Source organism: Phoenix dactylifera, chromosome 8 (genome assembly GCF_009389715.1).
Source record: "Phoenix dactylifera cultivar Barhee BC4 chromosome 8, palm_55x_up_171113_PBpolish2nd_filt_p, whole genome shotgun sequence".
NCBI classification, from domain to species: domain Eukaryota; kingdom Viridiplantae; phylum Streptophyta; class Magnoliopsida; order Arecales; family Arecaceae; genus Phoenix; species Phoenix dactylifera.
In genome coordinates this window covers 21,035,097-21,055,209 of record NC_052399.1, presented here as the reverse complement: position 1 = coordinate 21,055,209, position 20,113 = coordinate 21,035,097, and the positions used below count along the sequence as shown (strand labels likewise).

The 20,113-nt window shown below is 37.9% G+C and overlaps 1 protein-coding gene across 1 annotated transcript; it reads left to right on the top strand.

Moving 5' to 3' along the window:
• The first annotated feature begins 4,099 nt into the window (after positions 1-4,099).
• On the top strand, positions 4,100-9,472 carry LOC103709750 (probable WRKY transcription factor 13). Its single transcript, XM_008795243.4, has 3 exons — positions 4,100-4,432; positions 4,644-4,922; positions 9,000-9,472. The coding sequence occupies exons 1-3, from the start codon at positions 4,161-4,163 to the stop codon at positions 9,172-9,174; spliced, it is 726 nt and encodes a 241-aa protein (XP_008793465.1). The 5' UTR covers positions 4,100-4,160; the 3' UTR covers positions 9,175-9,472.
• The last annotated feature ends 10,641 nt before the right edge of the window (positions 9,473-20,113 follow it).

Below are 20,113 nucleotides of genomic sequence, written 5' to 3'. Positions count from 1 at the left end.
TTTTGAGCTATATTTTCATGTTTCTAAAGCATTCTTTTTAACACATCCAATTAATCATTTTTTTAAGCTCCATGATCGGTACATGTGGATGGCATGATGATGAGTTCTACATTCAATGATCGGTGCACGCATATGCATGTGAAAAGGGCTGCATATGCACGCCTGCCGATAATAGATTTGTGAAACTATATTGGGTGTTGGATTAGATCTCGTAGATGAATCAATTTACCTCCACAGCTATACTGAGATTTTAAATTTACCTTTTATTTTATTAGAAGTAGTGCACTTGGCATTTGCACAAAGCAAAGCTAGAATTTTTATCACGAAGCCATAAAGATCATGGAAGCTTAGTCTAATCAAACAGAAAATATCTCGAAGCTGTTTTGTAATGATGAGTATTGTCCAGTTCTTCCTCACAAGACATCCTTAAATACTTAACCATCTAATGTTCTTGCAATATAATATAAACGATAAAAATATCAAACTTAATTCAACTTTACCGTATCATTACAGTATCTCAAACTGCTCTTAAACTATTAGATTATCGAACATGGTTAGGCAACTTCAACTAATCTATCCATAAAATCTAGTTGCTGCAACTCTCTTTTTGTTGTGCTTCTACTGCTGCCATCGGTCTTAATCTTTTCGAGCATTATTCATCTTTATGCAGCCATAACCTTCTGCCTGATTTTAGCAAAATATGGAACGAAGTAAAATCTCTGCCTTCTTCTTTATTACACTCATAGCTGAATCATCTGTTGGGATGAAGTCACAAGGAGCTCATTTCATCTGCTGTTAATTAGTTCTGGAAAGGAAACTCAGAAACAAATAGCTCTCATTCAAGTTCTGTTATTAAGTTTACTTGTTTATCATTGTCCAAGTTCTCAATATGCTCCGTGTCTTTGTTCTTTCCTTGCCGTTACAACAGATAGTATTGATTTTTATTTATGCATATTAGGTAACATGATGCTTCGAGGAAAACAATTTAGAGATGCGGAGTTTTAGCAGTCTCAGACTGAATTATCTTCTAATCAGTTCCTGCAGTTTCAGTAGAATATTCTAATTTGAGACCCTTTAGATGGTGAACAATCCTAAACAAAAGCTGTTCATCTAGCTGTAGATATGATTTGTTTCAACAATAAACTCTGGGTGGCTCTTGCCTCCCTTCTACTCATTTTTTAAGGGCAACGTACACATGTAACTGTACATACATAGAAAGCATACATACAAGCAATCATTCATGTATATATTTATATGTATGCATGTACATATATGCATACATGCATATGTGTGTGTCAGTATGCATGCATGCATGCTTGCACGAGGCCATGCATGTATATGCATATACAAACCAATTCAAATTTTAATGAATAATCTGCACCCATGATACATTGGCTTGAGTCGCAAAGCTTGAATGCATTGGAGAAGCTAAATTTGGATTCATTGCAATTTCATTTATCTATCATTACCAGAGATCTGCAATCTAGTATGCCCTAATCATTTCGTATTTCTTTGTTTGGACCAATGCAGGTACTTCCTAGATCTATAAGAGCATAATCTGATGCATGAATGCAGCTTTAATTGCTGATCTTTTTTCAGTTCTTTGGGGACCGGGTTGGTCCCAACAGGCTCCAATAATTCCATCCATGATTATCTGGATCACGGTATATAGCTATGCTTCCTTATTTTTAGAGTCCAGGTTTTCATACCGATCCTCATCGAGCATTCTGCATAATATAATATAAATCTAGAGTCTTAGTAATTATCATCTCGGCCGACATAAATTGGTTATATCTGCAGTTTCATGATTAAAAAAATATAAACATATTATCTGATATTTTAATTTCTCTTTAATTATTTTTTAAAATGTTTTTAGCTTATTAATTTAGAATCTATGTCTGAAAATAGTCTCTGGTTACCAATTTGCTGTATTGGGTAAGATTTGGATTTGGATGAATTAAGAATCTGTTTGGGTAATCAAAATGCAAGCAGGGACATATGCTTCTTGTACGAATCTTGTTTCACGAGGCGGAAAGCACAAAATACGAAAAAAGGCATCGTATTTGATCTCTCCATCTAACCTCTCTCTTTAAGTGTAAAATAGATTTTTTTAAAGAAATAGAAAGAAGAAGAACTTAATATATTTAAGTTATTGTATTTAACTTAACACGATCGTCTTACGCTCATAAAATCAATCATAACTAGCATATCCAACCATAGAATGAGCTTTTTCAAAATACCATTATCAACAGTTGGGCAAGACTAGGCTAACTGTACTGTAGTTGGCTTTCATCGTTTTTTTTTTTTTTTTCCGACGGCTTTATCAACCAAATATTTTCCAACCTTAATTTTATAAGAAGTAAAATAAATTATAGATATTTTTTCTCTTTCCGTGGTCTTATAATTTTGATTTTTATAAAATTTTCAGCTTAATTCTATAAAAATATTATCTAAATATATTTTATTTTTTTAAAAAAATAAATTTTTTAAAAATATTTCATTCTCTATTTTTCTGAGAGAGAATTGAGATTTCAAATCAGTAAAAGTTGCAAGTGAAAAGTTAAAAGATGGAGAGCTTTTTACGGCTTTTTGGGAGGGGTGACTGGTGGTCACCAAATGCGCTCTTCAACAATCATGAGATCTTCACCGCCCAAGTCCGGAGAGGAGATCTGCGCCCAAGATTTACCATCATTGCTTCATATGTAGGCCGTGGAAAAGAGAGCCCTAGCTGAATGGATAAACATCAGTGCCCTATTATTATTGCTTACTCATCAAAAGACTGCAAAAAAATCATGGATATACATCAGATTATTTATTCATTATATGTAATCGAGAGTAAAACAAGCTGAAAAGACGAGAATCTTTCTAATATCCAATGGCTACACGTCCTTGTCAGTAGAAGAGATCTATCATGCTTCTCCCCGTCTTTTTACTGCCTCTGTCCGGGCATCAACTAACGGTTTTAACTTCATGTTATAATATAATTACATTTGCCATTTGCAGACGCATTTAGCATGATGATCTCAAGATGCATTAATATAATTTACAAAACTTAGTTTTGTTCTTTACGAGAGGAGGCCACTCAATGACTCAATATGCTTCCCATTAGCATTTGCATACAGTTCAATTTTGTTTTTTAAAGAGCAAATTAGTATTATCCATACATAAAATACACAATATAACAATTCAAAATTTCATTCAAAAAATTAGTTAGAAAGTAATTTTTGAGTTTCTTAGTTCTATATATATATCTAATATTTTTTCGGCAAATAATTGATGTAAAATAAAATATACGTCCGTATAAATCGTCACATACATATTGCTATCTATGTGATATGATACAAGCCAATCATGCTGCTGAACAACTCAAGCATTTCTAGACCATAGCAGACTTTTAATTCAGATAATCAATTAAACTGAAAACAATGGTGAGAGAATGACAAAGTCATAGTTGAAACGTCCCCCCATTGTAAGCGCTCCAAGAACTTATTTCCCCTATATGCGAGGGCTGAGGGGAGGCGTGCCAACCACCGGTTGGCGTCATTAATGATGTTACTGGGATATATTTTAAGTAAAGTTCACATCATTAATGATGCAAATGGGAGTCATGAGAGATGGAACGCAAGCCAATGCCTTTCCTGAATCATGTCTTCATCCTGTGCGAGGTAATCGAAAGAGGTGTAATTCCTGAGAAGAGCATCGGATTATGTCCTCGCTCACGTGAGGCATGGATCTTGACACTGTAGCAACAAACCACTCCTTGATATGTGTGTAATTTATATATGCCAATAATATTGGAAAGGAGTTTGCATGGATCTAAGATCCGTATCCATGGGCTAAAGTGGAACTGCAAAGTATAGATTATTTGTTTCTTTCCCTGGTCTACAGTAGTGCTTACGAGTAATAAAAGCATCACCATATAACAAAGATTTTTAGTAGAAGAATATTGCCATTAATTTTTACTACCAAAAAGAATAACAGTGAAGGGTGTAGCTCACAAAGGACTAATTGGTCATTAGCTTTGTGATGGAAACTGATACTGGTACATGCCACCTTCCAAGACTTAAAGACAACATTCTTCCTCACTTTCATTATCCTTCACCATATTCCTTTGTCCTATATGAGACAGAAGAGAGAGGTAGAGTGAAGGATTGGGAGAGATGTTTCCTTCCACCTCCAGTGCAGTAGTGCTGAGCCAAGGGTTGGTGGCGAGTCAAGAGACCATGGGGACTCCCCACATGAGCTTCACCCCTCAAACCTCACCTCTTCCTCATCTGGCCTTCTCCCCATATGGCCTCCAGCACTCTCTGGGAGGGGATGCTGCCTCTCATCCGAGGGAAACCCTCCCATCCTTGCCTCTAAAGCTCAGAGTTGGTGGCTCACCCCAAATTGGAGCTTCTGCAGTGCAAAGATCAAGCAGCAATAGTCCTTGGTAAGATCGCATAAAACGCCCTTTATTTAATTCAAGTGAAGCACAAAACCCATTATTATTTTTTTCCCTCAAACGATCCAATTAATCTACTCTGAAATCTGGAATGCAACATATTTAGCTTCTCTTCTATCGCTTTTTATCTGATCTTTATTTACCATTCATGAGAAAATTATAAGACTTTCCATACCTGGGTTTCTTTCGTGGAACTTAGGCCATGGAATGAAGAGTGGTCATTGAACAACAAGAGATCATCAGTTGGAGAGGAGCATCATAGTAACAACAGGAACAACAGCGGCACCAGTAATGGTCCTAGTAGCAGTATCAACTGTCTCTCAGTCAGCGCCTTAAGGATGAAGAAGATGAAGGCAAGAAGGAAGGTGAGGGAGCCAAGGTTTTGTTTTAAGACCATGAGTGAAGTGGATGTGTTGGATGATGGCTACAAGTGGAGGAAGTATGGCCAGAAGGTTGTGAAGAACACACAGCACCCAAGGTAAACAAATCTTCAAACAAGAACCTACTTTTCTATGGTTTTCTGCATGAAGGGATTTAGGGTTAGGGTTGAAAAGAAAAAGGAGACTTCCCCATCAGTTTCAGCCTCTTATTCTTAGTCATTACATGTGATATGGAAGTCTTCTTTGTGGTTTGGTGGGAGTTGGATTTCGCTTTATTCTATTTTTCTTAGTGCAGGCATAGCGTTTTTGAGTATGCGAGATTGGAAACTTAAAATTCTGAAAATCTAATTAAATATATCATTCACCCCCGAAAAATCTAAAGACATCAATTGAAAAAAAAAAATCAAAAAGTTACATGGCAGATCTAAGCTGCAAATTAAGCACAGATAATCAAGTAGAGAATACGGAGGTGAAAGTCTAATGAGAAGCTTTTTTTTTTTTTTTTTTTTTTTTTTTTTGAGAAAGATGAGAAGCTTTAATGCCATATCAATTTCAAAATTCTTTAGCAGTTAAACATTTGTTACCGTCTACTTCTATAAAAGCAACCAAAACGAAGGGACATATCCCACCGTGGCCCGCAGCCGAACCTAAGTCAAGCTACTTCGGATGACTCATAAAAGAAAAGAGAAAAACAAACACAGGTTAAAAGACTATCAAATTGGTGTACCCGGAACTCCAAATTTGAAACCATGTCAAGACCTACAAAAAAGAAAAAAAAAGTCATTTCTGTAATTAAAAACTCAGAACGTGGGATTAATCCAAATAGTTAGAAAACTTTAAGTTATAGTTTTTTTCGTAATGCAATCAACCTTTTAATGAGACGAACTTACGAATACCTATCAAAACAATTTAGTTAGATGTATGGAGTAAAAGAGTGGAAATAAGTTTTGTTCTCAACTTCTTTTTTGTTACCTATGAAGTCTTGCACTATTAAACGAGAAAGTAAGTGAGTTTCATCAATAATATACAGCTTTTAGAGAATGCTAGCAATGCCCAATCCATATCCAAACGAAGGGACATAACTGATATGAAAATGTTAAAATGGATAGGTAAGTAAAAAAGATTGATCCCTAAATGAGTGTATCACAGAGGCTTGGAGGTACACTAGTGGTTACAGAAGATAAAGATTGGTGCTTGAAAAGATTCATGGAAAAGTTATATAGAGGAGCTGTATAGACTCATGGACCTATAATGATTCTTGGATGAAGCTAGACTACTGCTTGCCTTTACAAACACTTGATGGAAATGATAGACAGAAGATCTTTTTTTTTTTTTTTTGATGATAAGTATGAGTATAATCATATATCATAAGACCCAAATTCCCGTCCAGATTTCATTTCTTTGTCATTGATACTAAGACTTGCATTTTTGTTTCTTATGAAGGAGAAAAAAATCCAAGAGATTTTTATATATTGCAGATGCTATGAGGATCCTTTTTTACAGTGCATAAAAGAAAGTGGCTCCAGGGATCGGTCTCACTACATTTGGTGCAGACGGAAACACGATATGCAGTGCTCTGTTAAAAATCGCTAGTTATGGAGTGCTTGTTCGAGTTATATGGGTTAACTACGTACGGGTCAACTTTAGGATAGGATTAAGTTGGGTTCAACTAGCTAGGATTCAGTAAACGCTGATATAATAGTTTCCTATCACTAACTTGGATCAAATCTAGGTCGGATGAGACTTCAAACGTTGGAAGTAGACAAGTTTTAATGGCCGAAACAGTGCGCTCTATTTTTTGCCGCAGCAAAATAACATGAATACGTAAGTTTTTTTGTATTATTTAAAGAACCTTGAGAATTGAAGGAGGCATGACCATAGTATAGAATGATACTTCTAGTTAGGTGTTCCACATCCTTGCCATATCATTTTCATGTATTTTATCTCATGAAGTGTATATTTTCTGTGATTCCATCTAGTCTGAGTGAAAAGGTGGAATCTGTTTCATTGCAATACAAAGAAAACAGAAAAATCTACATAGAAAAAAGCAAGGACAAGAATTTAGCAACCTTCCCAGCTTATTTATTGTGTTTATTGAAACTTAGAATATTATTAGCGATTTTTGTGCATCACCAAGGGCTGGATAAGAATGAATATTTTCCAACTTATACAAATAATTCCTTTGGTGATTTTCTCCATTTGTGCTGTTTTCACCAAAATCAGAAAATGGGGTTGTATTTTTTTTAGTGCAATTGTGGTTTGATGTATAGGTTTTCCTTTCAGCATCAGCTCCATTTATTTTTTTTAAATGAGAAACCACTTCCTTTTGTTTTAACTGTAACTTTATTTCCATTCTGTAAAATACTTAGAAATTTTGTACCAAAAAAAAACTTAGAAATTCTCTATTCAAGATTTCCATGCCATATGTGCTCGATAAATTAATTTTGGAGGAATTTTAGCTTTTAATGATAAGCAATAAACTTAGAACGAAAAGAGTCATGTTGCTGATATATATTTTCTTGTTTTGGAATTATTATGGTACACAGCATTGTTCATAAATCTATTTTGGTATTTTGAAGTGTGCAAAGATAAGGATGAAAAGGTTCCAGGTAAATACTTTTGATGAAGAACAAGATGGCAAGGTGTTATTTTAAGAAAGCGAAATCAATTGGTAATTAAGTTCTCATGCTTGAAAATGAAAAAAAAAGATACTGAAGTTATTTCAATCATTAGATTGCAAAAGTTCTATCATAATGATATTTAATTCCAATAAATTAATCATATGAGCCATCATTTGTTACCCATCAAACTTCTACGTAAATAACTGAATGATCGAAGACCCCATACAATTGTTACTATTAACATTATATTATATAATTACCAATGTTTGTGTTGTACATCCAATGGTTGTCATGGCTAGCTGCTACTTGGCTACATTAATTCCTTGTTGATTCCTGTCTTGGATACTCAAACGTAGCTAGGTCCTGCTCTATCATGTGATCAAGAAGTGATGACAATGGATGGTGCCATATGTTACCCCAAAAACATGATCCATATAATATATAAAAATGACAGAGTTGGAAAATATTCTTTCTTAATTCTGTCTATCATTTTTTATGCTGAGAATACTGTTCTTATTATCTTAAAAGTATGTTTATTATCACACTTAATTTGTTGTATATGTTAACGACCAGGTGTGCTCTCTCTCTCTCTCTCCTTCTTTTCCAAATGAAAAATCGGACCCCTTTCAAACTCCGAATCATATTAGGCTCCATCTCTTTCTTTAATTTGACTCCTATGTATAAACTTTGACTTCTTGATTTGACTCCTATATAGATTGGACCTTATTACTTTCTCTTTGTTTTCTCTTCCTTCCTGCATGCACTGCGCATGCCTGGTTTCTAGTATTTAGAGTGAGATGCTGGTCTGGAGAAGCTCTATCACAATTGCAACCATCACCATATACCAAAAAAGAAGAAGAAGAAGGAGAAGATTCTATTAGAGAAATATTTTACTAGTTAAAAATGGTAGGTATATGATGGTTTTCTTGGATTATATAATGATTAGAATTAATATCCTTTTCGAGGAAAATGATCAGAATATGATATTAGCTTTCTGGCCGGCGAGCTTTTTCAAAAGCAGAATTCAGTGGATTATATGGCCAGGGTTTTACATGCCGGCCAACAAATGGCAAACCAAGCCACATCCATCACTGTTCGCTGCCTTCGACGCAAGGAGGTAGCAAGTCCTCCTCTTGGATCATGTGATCAAGTAATGATGACGAGCAAGAGTGCAACCCGTTAGTACCCCACAAAGAGAGCGACATATATAGTTCCAGCAACTAGTCTTCTCTGATAACCACTGCTTGTTCATGATTCCACTGAGTCGGTCCTCCCTGGGTCTGGCTCACCACTAGACATGAAAAGAACCCATGGCATTGCAATCATTCCTTCTAATAACTTTTATGGCCCAGCCACTGTTGTTTTTGAAGTCGATGGGATCCCATAGGTTGGCCATGAATTTGATGGGTTGGCTCAATGCTCTCACGAATCTTACTGTTGAAAAGCAAATGCCCAGGGCCCGAAGCCATATTCCATGCAATAATTACTATATTTTTCATGATGGAAGGCTCCTGTAAAAGGTGGCCAAGTCATGATGAGTTGCTTCATGTGTAGGAGCTACTACCGATGCACGCAGGACAACTGCCGGGTCAAGAAGCGGGTCGAGCGTTTGGCCGAGGATCCGAGGATGGTGATCACGACGTATGAGGGCCGGCATGCACATTCTCCGTCCCACGATGAAGATGACACCGGAGCTGCTGCTGCATCTCAGATCAGCTTCTTCTGGTAGCTCGTAGTTTTCCCTCACATTCTGTGCTTCATGCATCATTTGTGGTAGTCCCATGTAAGTGAGAATAAAGAGGGCCTTTGGCTGGGTCCCCTTAAGTCTTTCTGGGAGTGGTGCAAGTGAAAGAACTATATCTGCATCGCTTTCCAATATGTGAACTTAATGAGAGATCTAAGTAATAGTTGATGGTGCATGAAAGGCTGCCAAATTGTAAGGGTCCTTTAGGTCATGTTCGCTTTTATATATAGGTGTGACAAGGTTGTGTTTTTGTAGGGCAGCATGAGCTTTGCTTTTCTTTTTCCCCCTCAGATAGAGCGGTGTGCAGATTCCGATGGTTTTTTTTTGTTTTTGTTTTTTTTTTACGCTTTTGTTTCATATCTTTTACAAGGATTTTTTTTTTTTTGTTTAATTCTTGATCATTTCCAACAGCGAAATTAGTTTTGATTTTTGTTTAATTCGTTAACCGACGTAATGTGACTCTGACTCCAATGAAAAGTTTCAGCTTTGGTCCTGGCCACTGAATCTGGGTCCAACTCTATAAAGGCCTAATACCGCAGTAAGGCCTAAAGGAGCAACCGGGAGACTTTTCTTTTGACCATTTACCTTTCGTTCTTTTAGAAAGGACCCTTAAAAACTTCGATAAGAATTCGGGAAAGGTCCCTCCAAAGTCTATTGCAATAATGTGATGTCTTAGAGACATGACTTTAATCCAGGTCAAGGATTGGAGGAAGAAATTCCTATCCCCTCCCCGACATAGTAAGGATAGACTGTTATAATTTCAAATATGAAATTATACATTAAGAAGATCCTGGATTATCATATTAAACACAATCATAACACGGAATATAAAACTATAAAGACATACCTATATCTATTGCTAAAATCTGCCTTTGCTTTTAAAGAAAAAGATCATCCTAACAACATTCCTCAAGAGTGTCTCACGATGGTTAGAGGCACAAATTATGTTGTATGTATGAACCCTAGAGTCTCTCATTTCTTTTATAGGTCTTCCACCATCAAGAAAATCAAAAGATTCTGAGAAAACCAAAAGACTCTTTTAATAAATTTTCTATCAGCAAGAAAACTAAAAGACTCCTTTAATAGGTCTTCTACCCATAAATATAATTGGACTAGTAATAACTCTTAATCATTTATTATAGGATATGTAGGACACTTTAATAAAATATTAATTTAATAATATTCTTACATAAACTTCACAAATGAAACTTTATTTATTATTTATTAAATTAAAATTTATTTATTTATTTATTGCTTTCAAATATTGGACATGGCAATGCATAGTTGCTCTGCCTAACCAAATTTTATACCATAATAAATAGAGAGAACTGCAGCAGCAATACAAACAACTCTACCTATAAATCCCTAGTAGCTCAATGGTCATTACATTTAGGGCATGTTTGGTCAAAGAAAGTTAAGTTTTGGAATGAAAATGGGAATGAGTGACTCCCATTCCATCCGTTTGGTTGGGAAAGTTTCATTCTTGTTCCAAGTTTAATAGAGAACGGCAATACCCCGATCCTCCAGAATCCAATTTCGACTCTTCTCTAGTATTCAAATTTCATTTCGATTCCAATTTCGATTTCAGTCGCAAACCAAACGTGCTAGAGAATAGGGCCTTTCTGATTTTTATTCCAATCCATTTCTATTTTTAATTCCTCCATCCTACATGCAGATGCTGTTGGAAGTTAGGCCGTGGAAACTTCACACAAGATTATTTCTTTCGTGACAAGGGCGTACTGGATCAGAACCAGATGTTTTTAGATCTCTGTCAATCCCAATCTCATATTTCCTCAATAATTGTGGACACAGCTCCTTTTCTAAAGCTGAGCAGCAGCAAGTGATGAACACTGAGAATGGAACTTCGAAATTTGGGCACTGGAGCTACGCTTGGTTGCTTAGGACTCTTTCCTCTTCTGACTTGTTAGTGCCGTGGCGGCCCCACCCCTCCACGTCATTAAGGTCAGATTTGCAGGTCTCTTAAGGACCATGTCACTGGTGCAGGGTTGGTCTATCCTCAAGGACAGCAATGGGAGATTAATACATGCTTGGGCTCGTAGACTTCTTTGTTGCTTTGTTCCTGAGGCAGAGCTTTTTCAGGTTTATGTGCCAGATTCTGCACCCATCAGGCCTCTCAAATTCAGTATGCTCTCCTCCAATCACCTTATGTCCGATTTCGTCCATCCCAAATAGATTTCATTCGAATCAAGTTTAGTATTAGAAGATTCACTCTAATTCTGCCTAGTTATTTTTACAGACTCCATTAATGTGGCTCAACAAGGTTGGTTCTACTTAGGTCCAATTTTACTAGACCAAAGCAACTAGGCTCTTTTGGGGCTTTGGGTTTTCGTTCTACGAAAGCTGGATTAGGTTTGGAGTATAAAATGATCTGGCCTGCCATTGTAGGGCTCAACTTGGGCTGGGCTAAATCCAAACCTAGCTCCAATCAAAGAGTAGGCAATCAAAAATCTAATAAGATATAAGGCCATCAACTTGAGGCCCAGCCCAATCCACCTACGAGCTGCACCCTCGGTCACAACAAACCCAAATCCAGAGGGTGCCATAACTACTTTTCCCTCTTGAACTCAGTTGCTTATTCCAAGCTAGTGAAGAAAGTGAGATCAAGACCAATCGGACCCTCTCTCTTTTCTTTTGCTTGTCTTTGGTGGCACTTACTCCTTTGGTCAGCAAAGACAGAGTCGGGATCTGGGCCTATATATTTTCTTTCTTAACTGAGTTTTTAAACTTCAAATATAGCTCATCAGCTTGTGACTTTGCACTCTCAGTTTCAAAATTGGGAAACGATATAACTGCCCTTTCTTAATTAGAAAGGTTATTTAGGTAGCTTAGCTGGTTAGATTACCACAAGCACCTTCCATCTCTCGACCCATATTGTAGTAACTTTCAACTCCTAAACAGGGCAAGCTTCGACCCTATGACCAACTATCTTGCGGTTAGAGCACACCATGGGCACCCATTCTCAACCACCTGATGCCAGCACTAATGTACCAAATCCCATCAAGACGAACCCAATTCTTTCTATCTTGAGCTGTCTTCAGCTCCACGGTAATATCTAGTTCGGTGCCGGTCATGTTCGACTTCGCTGGACTCGGATGTGCGGTCAGGACGTGCTCCATCTGCTTGGTACTTTGGTCCATTTTGGACGAGACATACCTAATTCTGCTTCAACGGGAAGGCCATGTTGAAATAGGAAACGTGGTGAAGGTGCGCATATAAGACTGCCAACCCAACCGCACATACTGTAAAGACTCTGGACTTGAGGGCCTTGTTGTGCCACGAATGTGCCACAATCTGTGACACCTAACCTAAAATGTCGTGTGTCAGCTGGAGAAATTTGACGTACGTATCAAAACTTCTTACAGATGTTTGCATGAATTCCCCGTTATTTGGTTGGGCAATTGTATTTTTCTCCTTCTATCATCAGCCACTGTATTGGAAGCTAGGAGATACAAACTTAGTGAGCACTGATCTCATCATCATCATTTGTGGAAATAGCGGAAAAAAATGCTCTGTGTAGCACATGAATGGTGTATTGAGAAGTGATGGGTCCTGTGCTTTCTAGTGTTTGTTATCTATGTGCACCTGTTTGGAAATTTCGGGGTGTATCATCTCCGATCATTGTAAATTTTGCGGTATTTTATGAGTTTGGTCAACGTATCTTTCGTACGTGACAAATCAATTTGGAATGAACTAGTAAGCAGTTTTCAAGTAAAGCATAGTTTAGGCTAAGGGTGCAAATGGGTCGGGTTGGACCAGGTCATGAGTGACCTCAACCCAACCTGATTCTATGTTCAGGTCCTAATGTTGGATCTATACCCAACCCAATAGAAGATCGAGTCGGTCAGGTCCATGACTAAAATTTCTAATTCAATAGGTCATTCGGATCGGGCTGGGTCCATTTATAATCCGGTCATAACCCAAAAATTTGGGTCCAAACCGAGTCTGGGTCAGCTCTAGATCGGGTCCAAGTCGGATTCCTGTACTTGTCATTCTCTATACTTGGTTTCTCTTACAATGAGTGAAAACTATAGAAAGCAGGTTATGCAGGACTATTCAGGTGAAAGTGCACAAGTATCAAGGATTGATGCCATTACAAACTAAGTGAATAATGATAGGTTCAACCTTCTTAGCTGCAAGAAAATTTTTTTGTTTATATATGCACCATTTTTTTTCTGAGTAGAAAAAAATTGCATCTATGCTAATCCTTTTTACTCAACAGTGATATTTTTTGAATTTGTTAGAATGAATCTGCTTCTATTTTTTCTGAACATACTACTAGAAAAATATAAATGGGCCAACGTGAGGAATATAGTTTTGATAATGATATATGATAAAGTTCAACATATGCAAAGGACTCATTATGAACCTATCTTCTTCTACATGGCAAGGTTATACTCTATTTTGCCTTCATTAGTTTGAACTTCCTTCTTAGGAAAATAGTGTTCTCATTTAATGTAACCGACCTAAGTTTTAATGTAAAATTCATATCATTCGATAGTACACAAAAATAGTCTCATCCAGTTCTCTCAGCCTCAAACACAAGAAGAGATTAGAGGATAGAGAGTTAGAGAACTTTAAGTATCTCTGCGGGCCCTAACGGTATACTGAGTTCGGGTCGAACCGGGTCATAGGGTGGAAAATCCAAAATTGTCTTAAAAATCAAATGGATCGGGTCGGGTCAAAATTTAGTAAACCTAGGACTGACCTAGAAAATGGAACGAGTCTAATTTTAGAACCCGACCTGGTTCCACGAATCCTTTAAATCGGGTCTAAATAGTTCAAGCCGAATCAGATCACGGTTCAACTCGACCCATTTACGACTTTAGTTTAGGCAGCTTTCTCTTGATTTTTATATACAATCTGCCACTCGAGATCTTTTTGAAGTCCTTCCATATTCAATCAAGCTGTAGATTTTGATAAGCATTTTTTTTAGGTAGCAGAACACCGTGTGTCCGGCTTGGTTTTCTAACTTGCGTACCAATTGAAAGAAATTATACTCCACACTGCATGCATCACTTGTCATGTATGCATCAAAGCGACAACTTGTTTCTATGAGTCCAATTTATCAAGCATTCATTTTAGTGCAGCATTATAGAAATGAGCGGCTGTGATTATCTACTTGCACAGCCAAAAAGGTGCATACAGTGTAGGGTATAATTTGTTAATAAATTAGTGTAGTGAGGGGATGTGAGAGGGATGAGAAGCAACAACCCAATCCACACAAATGCTGTTCTCATTTAATGTAACCGACCTAAGTTTTAATGTAAAATTCATATCATTCGATAGTACACAAAAATAGTCTCATCCAGTTCTCTCAGCCTCAAACACAAGAAGAGATTAGAGGATAGAGAGTTAGAGAACTTTAAGTATCTCTGCAGGCCCTACGGTATACTAAGTTCGGGTCGAGCCGGATCATGGGGTAGAAAATCCAAAATTATCCCAAAAATCAAATGAATCGGGTCGGGTCAAAATTTTGTAAACCTAGGACTGACCCAGAAAATGGAACGAATCTAATTTTAGAACCCGATCTGGTTCTACGAATCCTTTAAATCGGGTCTAAATGGTTGAGGCCGAATCAGATCACGGTTCAACTCGACCCATTTACGGCTTTAGTTTAGGCAGCTTTCTCTTGATTCTTATATATAATCTGCCACTCGAGATCTTTTTAAAGTCCTTCCATATTCAATCAAGCTGTAGATTTTGATAAGCATTTTTTTTAGGTAGCAGAACACCATGTGTCGGGCTTGGTTTTCTAACTTGCGTACCAATTGAAAGAAATTATACTCCACACTGCATGCATCAGCTGTCATGTATGCATCAAAGCGACAACTTGTTTCTATGAGTCCAATTTATCAAGCATTCATTTTAGTGCAGCATTATAGAAATGAGCAGCTATGATTATCTACTTGCACAGCCAAAAAGGTGCATACAGTGTAGGGTATAATTTGTTAATAAATTAGTGTAGTGAGGGGATGTGAGAGGGATGAGAAGCAACGACCCAATCCACACAAATGCTGTTCTCCTTCATCTGCTTTTCAATTCTAAGTGGAGACACTGCTCGTCCCTTATCATTCTAAACTTTCTAAATATAAAATATATTTATCGTAGGTGGCCGGGAGCCGCTGACCACCGTCTCTCTTTTATTTATTCCAAGTTTCTGAGTCATGCTCGGCCGACCAGTTGACTTTCATCATCACTCCTCCTTTTTTTTAAACCATGATAAGTGCTTCTTACGTGGGTTCTCAGTTGGGTTTCCGAGCCTACCGCAACCGTCAAGTCTTGATCCGATGGTCCTGGTTCCATGGACGGCCGTCCAACGAGAGCCCAACAAACATGCTTTTGGTAAATCCGTCAAACATCCTTTGGAGTTGCGAGAGAAAATATCTTCCACTAATTGACCCGTGCAAAAGTCAAACTGCTCAAACCCCTTTCTTGAGGGCACGTTCAGATCCAGCTGACTCATCGTTTGATTGATCAGACGGCTGAGAGTTCATGGCATCCAGTGCTCCAGACGACGTCTCACATCACGGGTCATTGAGAGGGTAATTATGTAATTAAGATGAGAAGATGAGGACAATGTCGTCGCGGCGCTCAACCCACTACCCCGGTCAGCGCTGACGCTGACCCAAACCCACCAAGGTGGCGCGGAAACCACCAAATGGCGGGCCCCGCAAAGCATCATCGCTCTCTCGATGCCATTCCCATTCAACATGCACATACATGCATCCAAGGTGATGGCGTGCGTGGGGTCCACGGGGCAAGCGCAGGGAGGGAGATCGAGATATATTCCTCGCACCGCGTCGCGCCACGTACGCAGTCAGCAGGACGACCGCACATATCCGTTGCTCGCTGCCCATTGGCCAGCGCATCACATCTCCTTTTTTTTTTTATTTCTTCCTTGCGATCCAAAAAACATACTCGTGTCGGTGTCGGGCCGAAAGAGAAATATCTGATGCCGAGGCGGTGCGGTGTCCACCAGATACGCCATCACTCCTTTCTGCCACGTGTCCCACCTTAGGACCACCCGCCGCGGGAGAGAAGGAAGAGGACAGTAAGGGGGAAATAACAAAAGAAAGAAAAGGGAGGGTATTATCCGCGCCTCGGGGCCACTCCTTGGACCGTTCGATCCTGTCCGACCATGATTGGATGATGGGCAAATGGTTAGGTCCATCGTACGTCCGATTGTGGGGTTCAGAAGGGATGGGAGGGGGGTCTACCGTAGCAAAATCATGCCGTGGCCACGCAAACACGTAGCATCTGTTGGAAAAAAATATTATCTAAAAATTACTATATCGTTATTTTATAATAGTATTATAAAATATAATTTATTAAAATAAATTTATAAAATTAAAAAAAAAATTTGTCTGGTTCGAGGCGTGTGAACAACATTACTTTAAGAATGCGATTCGCCTCCTACATGCGAGTCTGTGGCGATCTCATTTCTTTACGAGCACGATTGATATCCATATAAAAACGAAAACTCAAAAGAGGCTTGAAAGAAGAGAAAAGAAAAAAAAAAAAGAGAAAGAAGGATTTTCTGTCTCATCTCAAGAAATAAACAAATAGTAATGTGAATTGAGCAACCCAAAATACCGGATTAAAGTCTATTTATAGACTCTATTTGACAGATACAGTACAACATTTTTAAAAATGCGATGTTTCAGTAGCATTATATTGTACTGTTATAGAAATTAGAATCAACATTTTTTTTAGAAGAAAAAAATAAAAATTTTAAAATTTTTAAGACATCTAAATTTTAGAAAATAAAGCTGATTTATTTATTTTTTAATTTTTTTTTTTTAGACTAAAACTCCAACTGCATGATTGGAAGTTTGATTGCATTCATAGAGGACTAGGACGGTGGCATTAGGCAGCCAATCGTTCGAAAGTGAAACCATCTCTCCCTGTCTGTCCGTGAAAAATTTGGTTACATGTGTACTATAGATGTGTACCTTCCTCGACAAAAACTAGGTATGTATCACGTGAAGTGAGATATGCAACAAAAGATGGATGATGATAGAGAGAATATTGGTTATCTTGGCCTCATATTGATTCGACCTTCCTGACCTAAATATTAGTCAAGAAAAATGAGCTCGGTATGGATCGAGGTGCCATTCCGGTCAGTCCAGCACGAAAATAATGCCAAAGATCATTGTATGAATAGCAATAATTGCATTAGCGACGGTTGCACCAATAATGCACAATCTGTACGGTTGTCACTAAATAGTAATCGTAAAGAGCCGTTACCATGCAGTTAATATACAATCAGCCGTTATTATGTAGTTATGATATAACACTGCCCGATAAATTAGATAGCAGACCCCACACACACTATATATAGAAAGGACTTGGAGGCCCTCGGTTAAGCAATTCACTGCTCCTCTCTTCTTTTTTTTTTTTTTTTTTTTTCCATCGTTGCTGTAGATTTTTGACTTAAGCATTGGAAGTTTTTCTATTGAAAATCTACGGATATTTTTACTTCGAATTCAACTGATCTTAGGGTTCTTCGGTACTATTTGATCTTAATGCACTTGGATTCCGACCGACATTAGCTATTCTACTTAAAATCCGACGTCAGTGCAGAATTTAGCAGTAATGGACAGTCCAAGAAGCATTAAACTTTATTAACTGAGTGGGCCGAGGCTTGTTTTAGAGATGGAAATCTAATTATTTCGCAGAGTATTATTGAAGAGCAATTATTGAAGGTCAATGTCTTGTCAGGAAAGTTGGAAGCCCCACCCCTTTTGTATCTTGGTGGAGGTGTTCTTCTCTCATAATTCTATCAAGGACTTTATCTGTTTTTGCAGCGAGTGCGACAGATTAGTAAGCTATCCACCTTGTTGGGCAAATTCCAAATGTTAAGAAACATGGATACCTATGTGAAGTTAAGTTTCAAATGTTGGCAAAAATTAAATATTTTACTGCCTTGGGGTTTTTCTCGAGCCAAACAGGTATATAGTTTGGAAATAATGTGAATAGAGTCTAAAGAGGGTCAGACATACCGTAACCTTATTTCTGCACATGAAGAGAACAAGATTTCATCTTCTTATGATTTCCCTTTATCTTTGGTTACAAAATTACAATTACTAGGGATCACTATTGTTAGAGCAGAAAAAGAGTTGCATCCCGATACGAGATATTGTCTGCTTTGGAAAAGGACATATGTGCACAACCTTTGAACGCAATATTTTTCTCATAGCTTTGCTCTTTAAAAGACGTCTCTCAAGGAAAGAAAGTGTGCCCCTCCTTATAAGCCACAATTCTTTCCACTACTCAACCGATGTGGGACTAAGTCCGGAGCCCTCTCTTCTCTCCAATACTAGCCTCTTCTAGTGGAAAGGATTCATGTTGATCCGAAGGTTTTACGAGGTTATGGAGGGGTCCACGCTCACCGCACCATCTGTTAGAGGAGAAAAAAGGGTTGCGTCCCGGTGCGAGGCATTGTCTGTTTTGCAAAAGGACATACATGCGCCGTCTTTGAAGATAATATTCTCCTCACAGCTTTGCCTTTTAAAAGTTGCCTCTCAAAGAAAGAAAATGTGCCCCTTCTTATAAGGCACAATCCTTTCTACTACTCAACCGATGTGGGACTAAGTTTGGCCCCTCTTTTCTCCCCAGCAACCATCAAAGAAGAGAACTAACCATGGCATCTTAAAATGCTGCATTAATCTTTGACAATTACGGCCAACGATTGCTCTTTTTTTTTGATTTTCTGTGATCTTTAGCCATATATTGAATGTGCGAAAGTAAGGAGGATCACTACTTGAGTATCATAAAGCATGTTGTCAAAGGTGAAAACAAAGCAGGGATTTGGGTTAATTAGATCTGGCCAGCATCTATAAAATTCTCGATCATGGGGGATTATGATCTAAATTGATGTAGTAAACAGGCCTACTTGGAAAAAGGTTGGCAATCAAGAATCTACCTATTGAAGTGATGGGATGGCGATCAGCATCTATCAATTGCAATTGATGCATGTAGAATACCATGAGAATCAGTAATGTGCTCAGTAGAGAGAGGACATATACAGTATAAGAGCATTATGATAAGGAGCTCCATTGCAATTGTTTGCACTAATTTGTATCCCTATTGCAAGTTAATTGAAAAAGAAAGACCTACACACTGCAAGCATGTCACAGCAAGGAGCAAACTTGCAGTTGCTTGCATAACTTGCTCTAATACTTTAAGAGTTTCAATGTAATAAAAGATCATGCAGCACAAAAGCAGCCTATCAGGTTGTCCACCTAGGAACCCCACCAGTATTACAAATGATTGAATCGAGCACCAGGAAAGCAACTATTAAAGCATCTTCTAGTAGGACAACGCATGTAGATATTTCATGGAACCACCTGATGCTACATATACAAGCAAACTATGGCCTCCAAAAAATTAGGTGACAATCGGATCAGGTCGAATCAAATATGTGTAGCATCGAAAGCAGGTCGAGTCTAAAATTCATCAATCCAAATCCGACCTATTTATTAAACAGGTCAAAATTTCAATTCTGAATCTAATCTATTTATTAAATAAGTAACCTGACCCGACCCGTGTAATCTATTTATCATACAGGTTAAACGGGCTAGAGGAGTTTTTTACGGGTTAAATAGATTAAATTATATTAAGTAAGTTAGGTTAAACCAGTCAAAAACATGTTAGATTAAATGGGTTGGATCATAACCCGACCCAATTACTAAATGAGTCAAAATAGATTAAACAAGTCCAAGGTTTAAATCTGAACTCGACCTATTTAATAAACATGCTTAGACGGATTGATCTATTTACGATCCAAGCTCATTTATGGCAAATCCAAACATGCTTAAAGTGAATCGTTTGCGAGTCGGATTGATGGGTTAGACATAGATTACCATCTTTAGGAAAAAAAACTCCGCGAGCCTCGCAAACG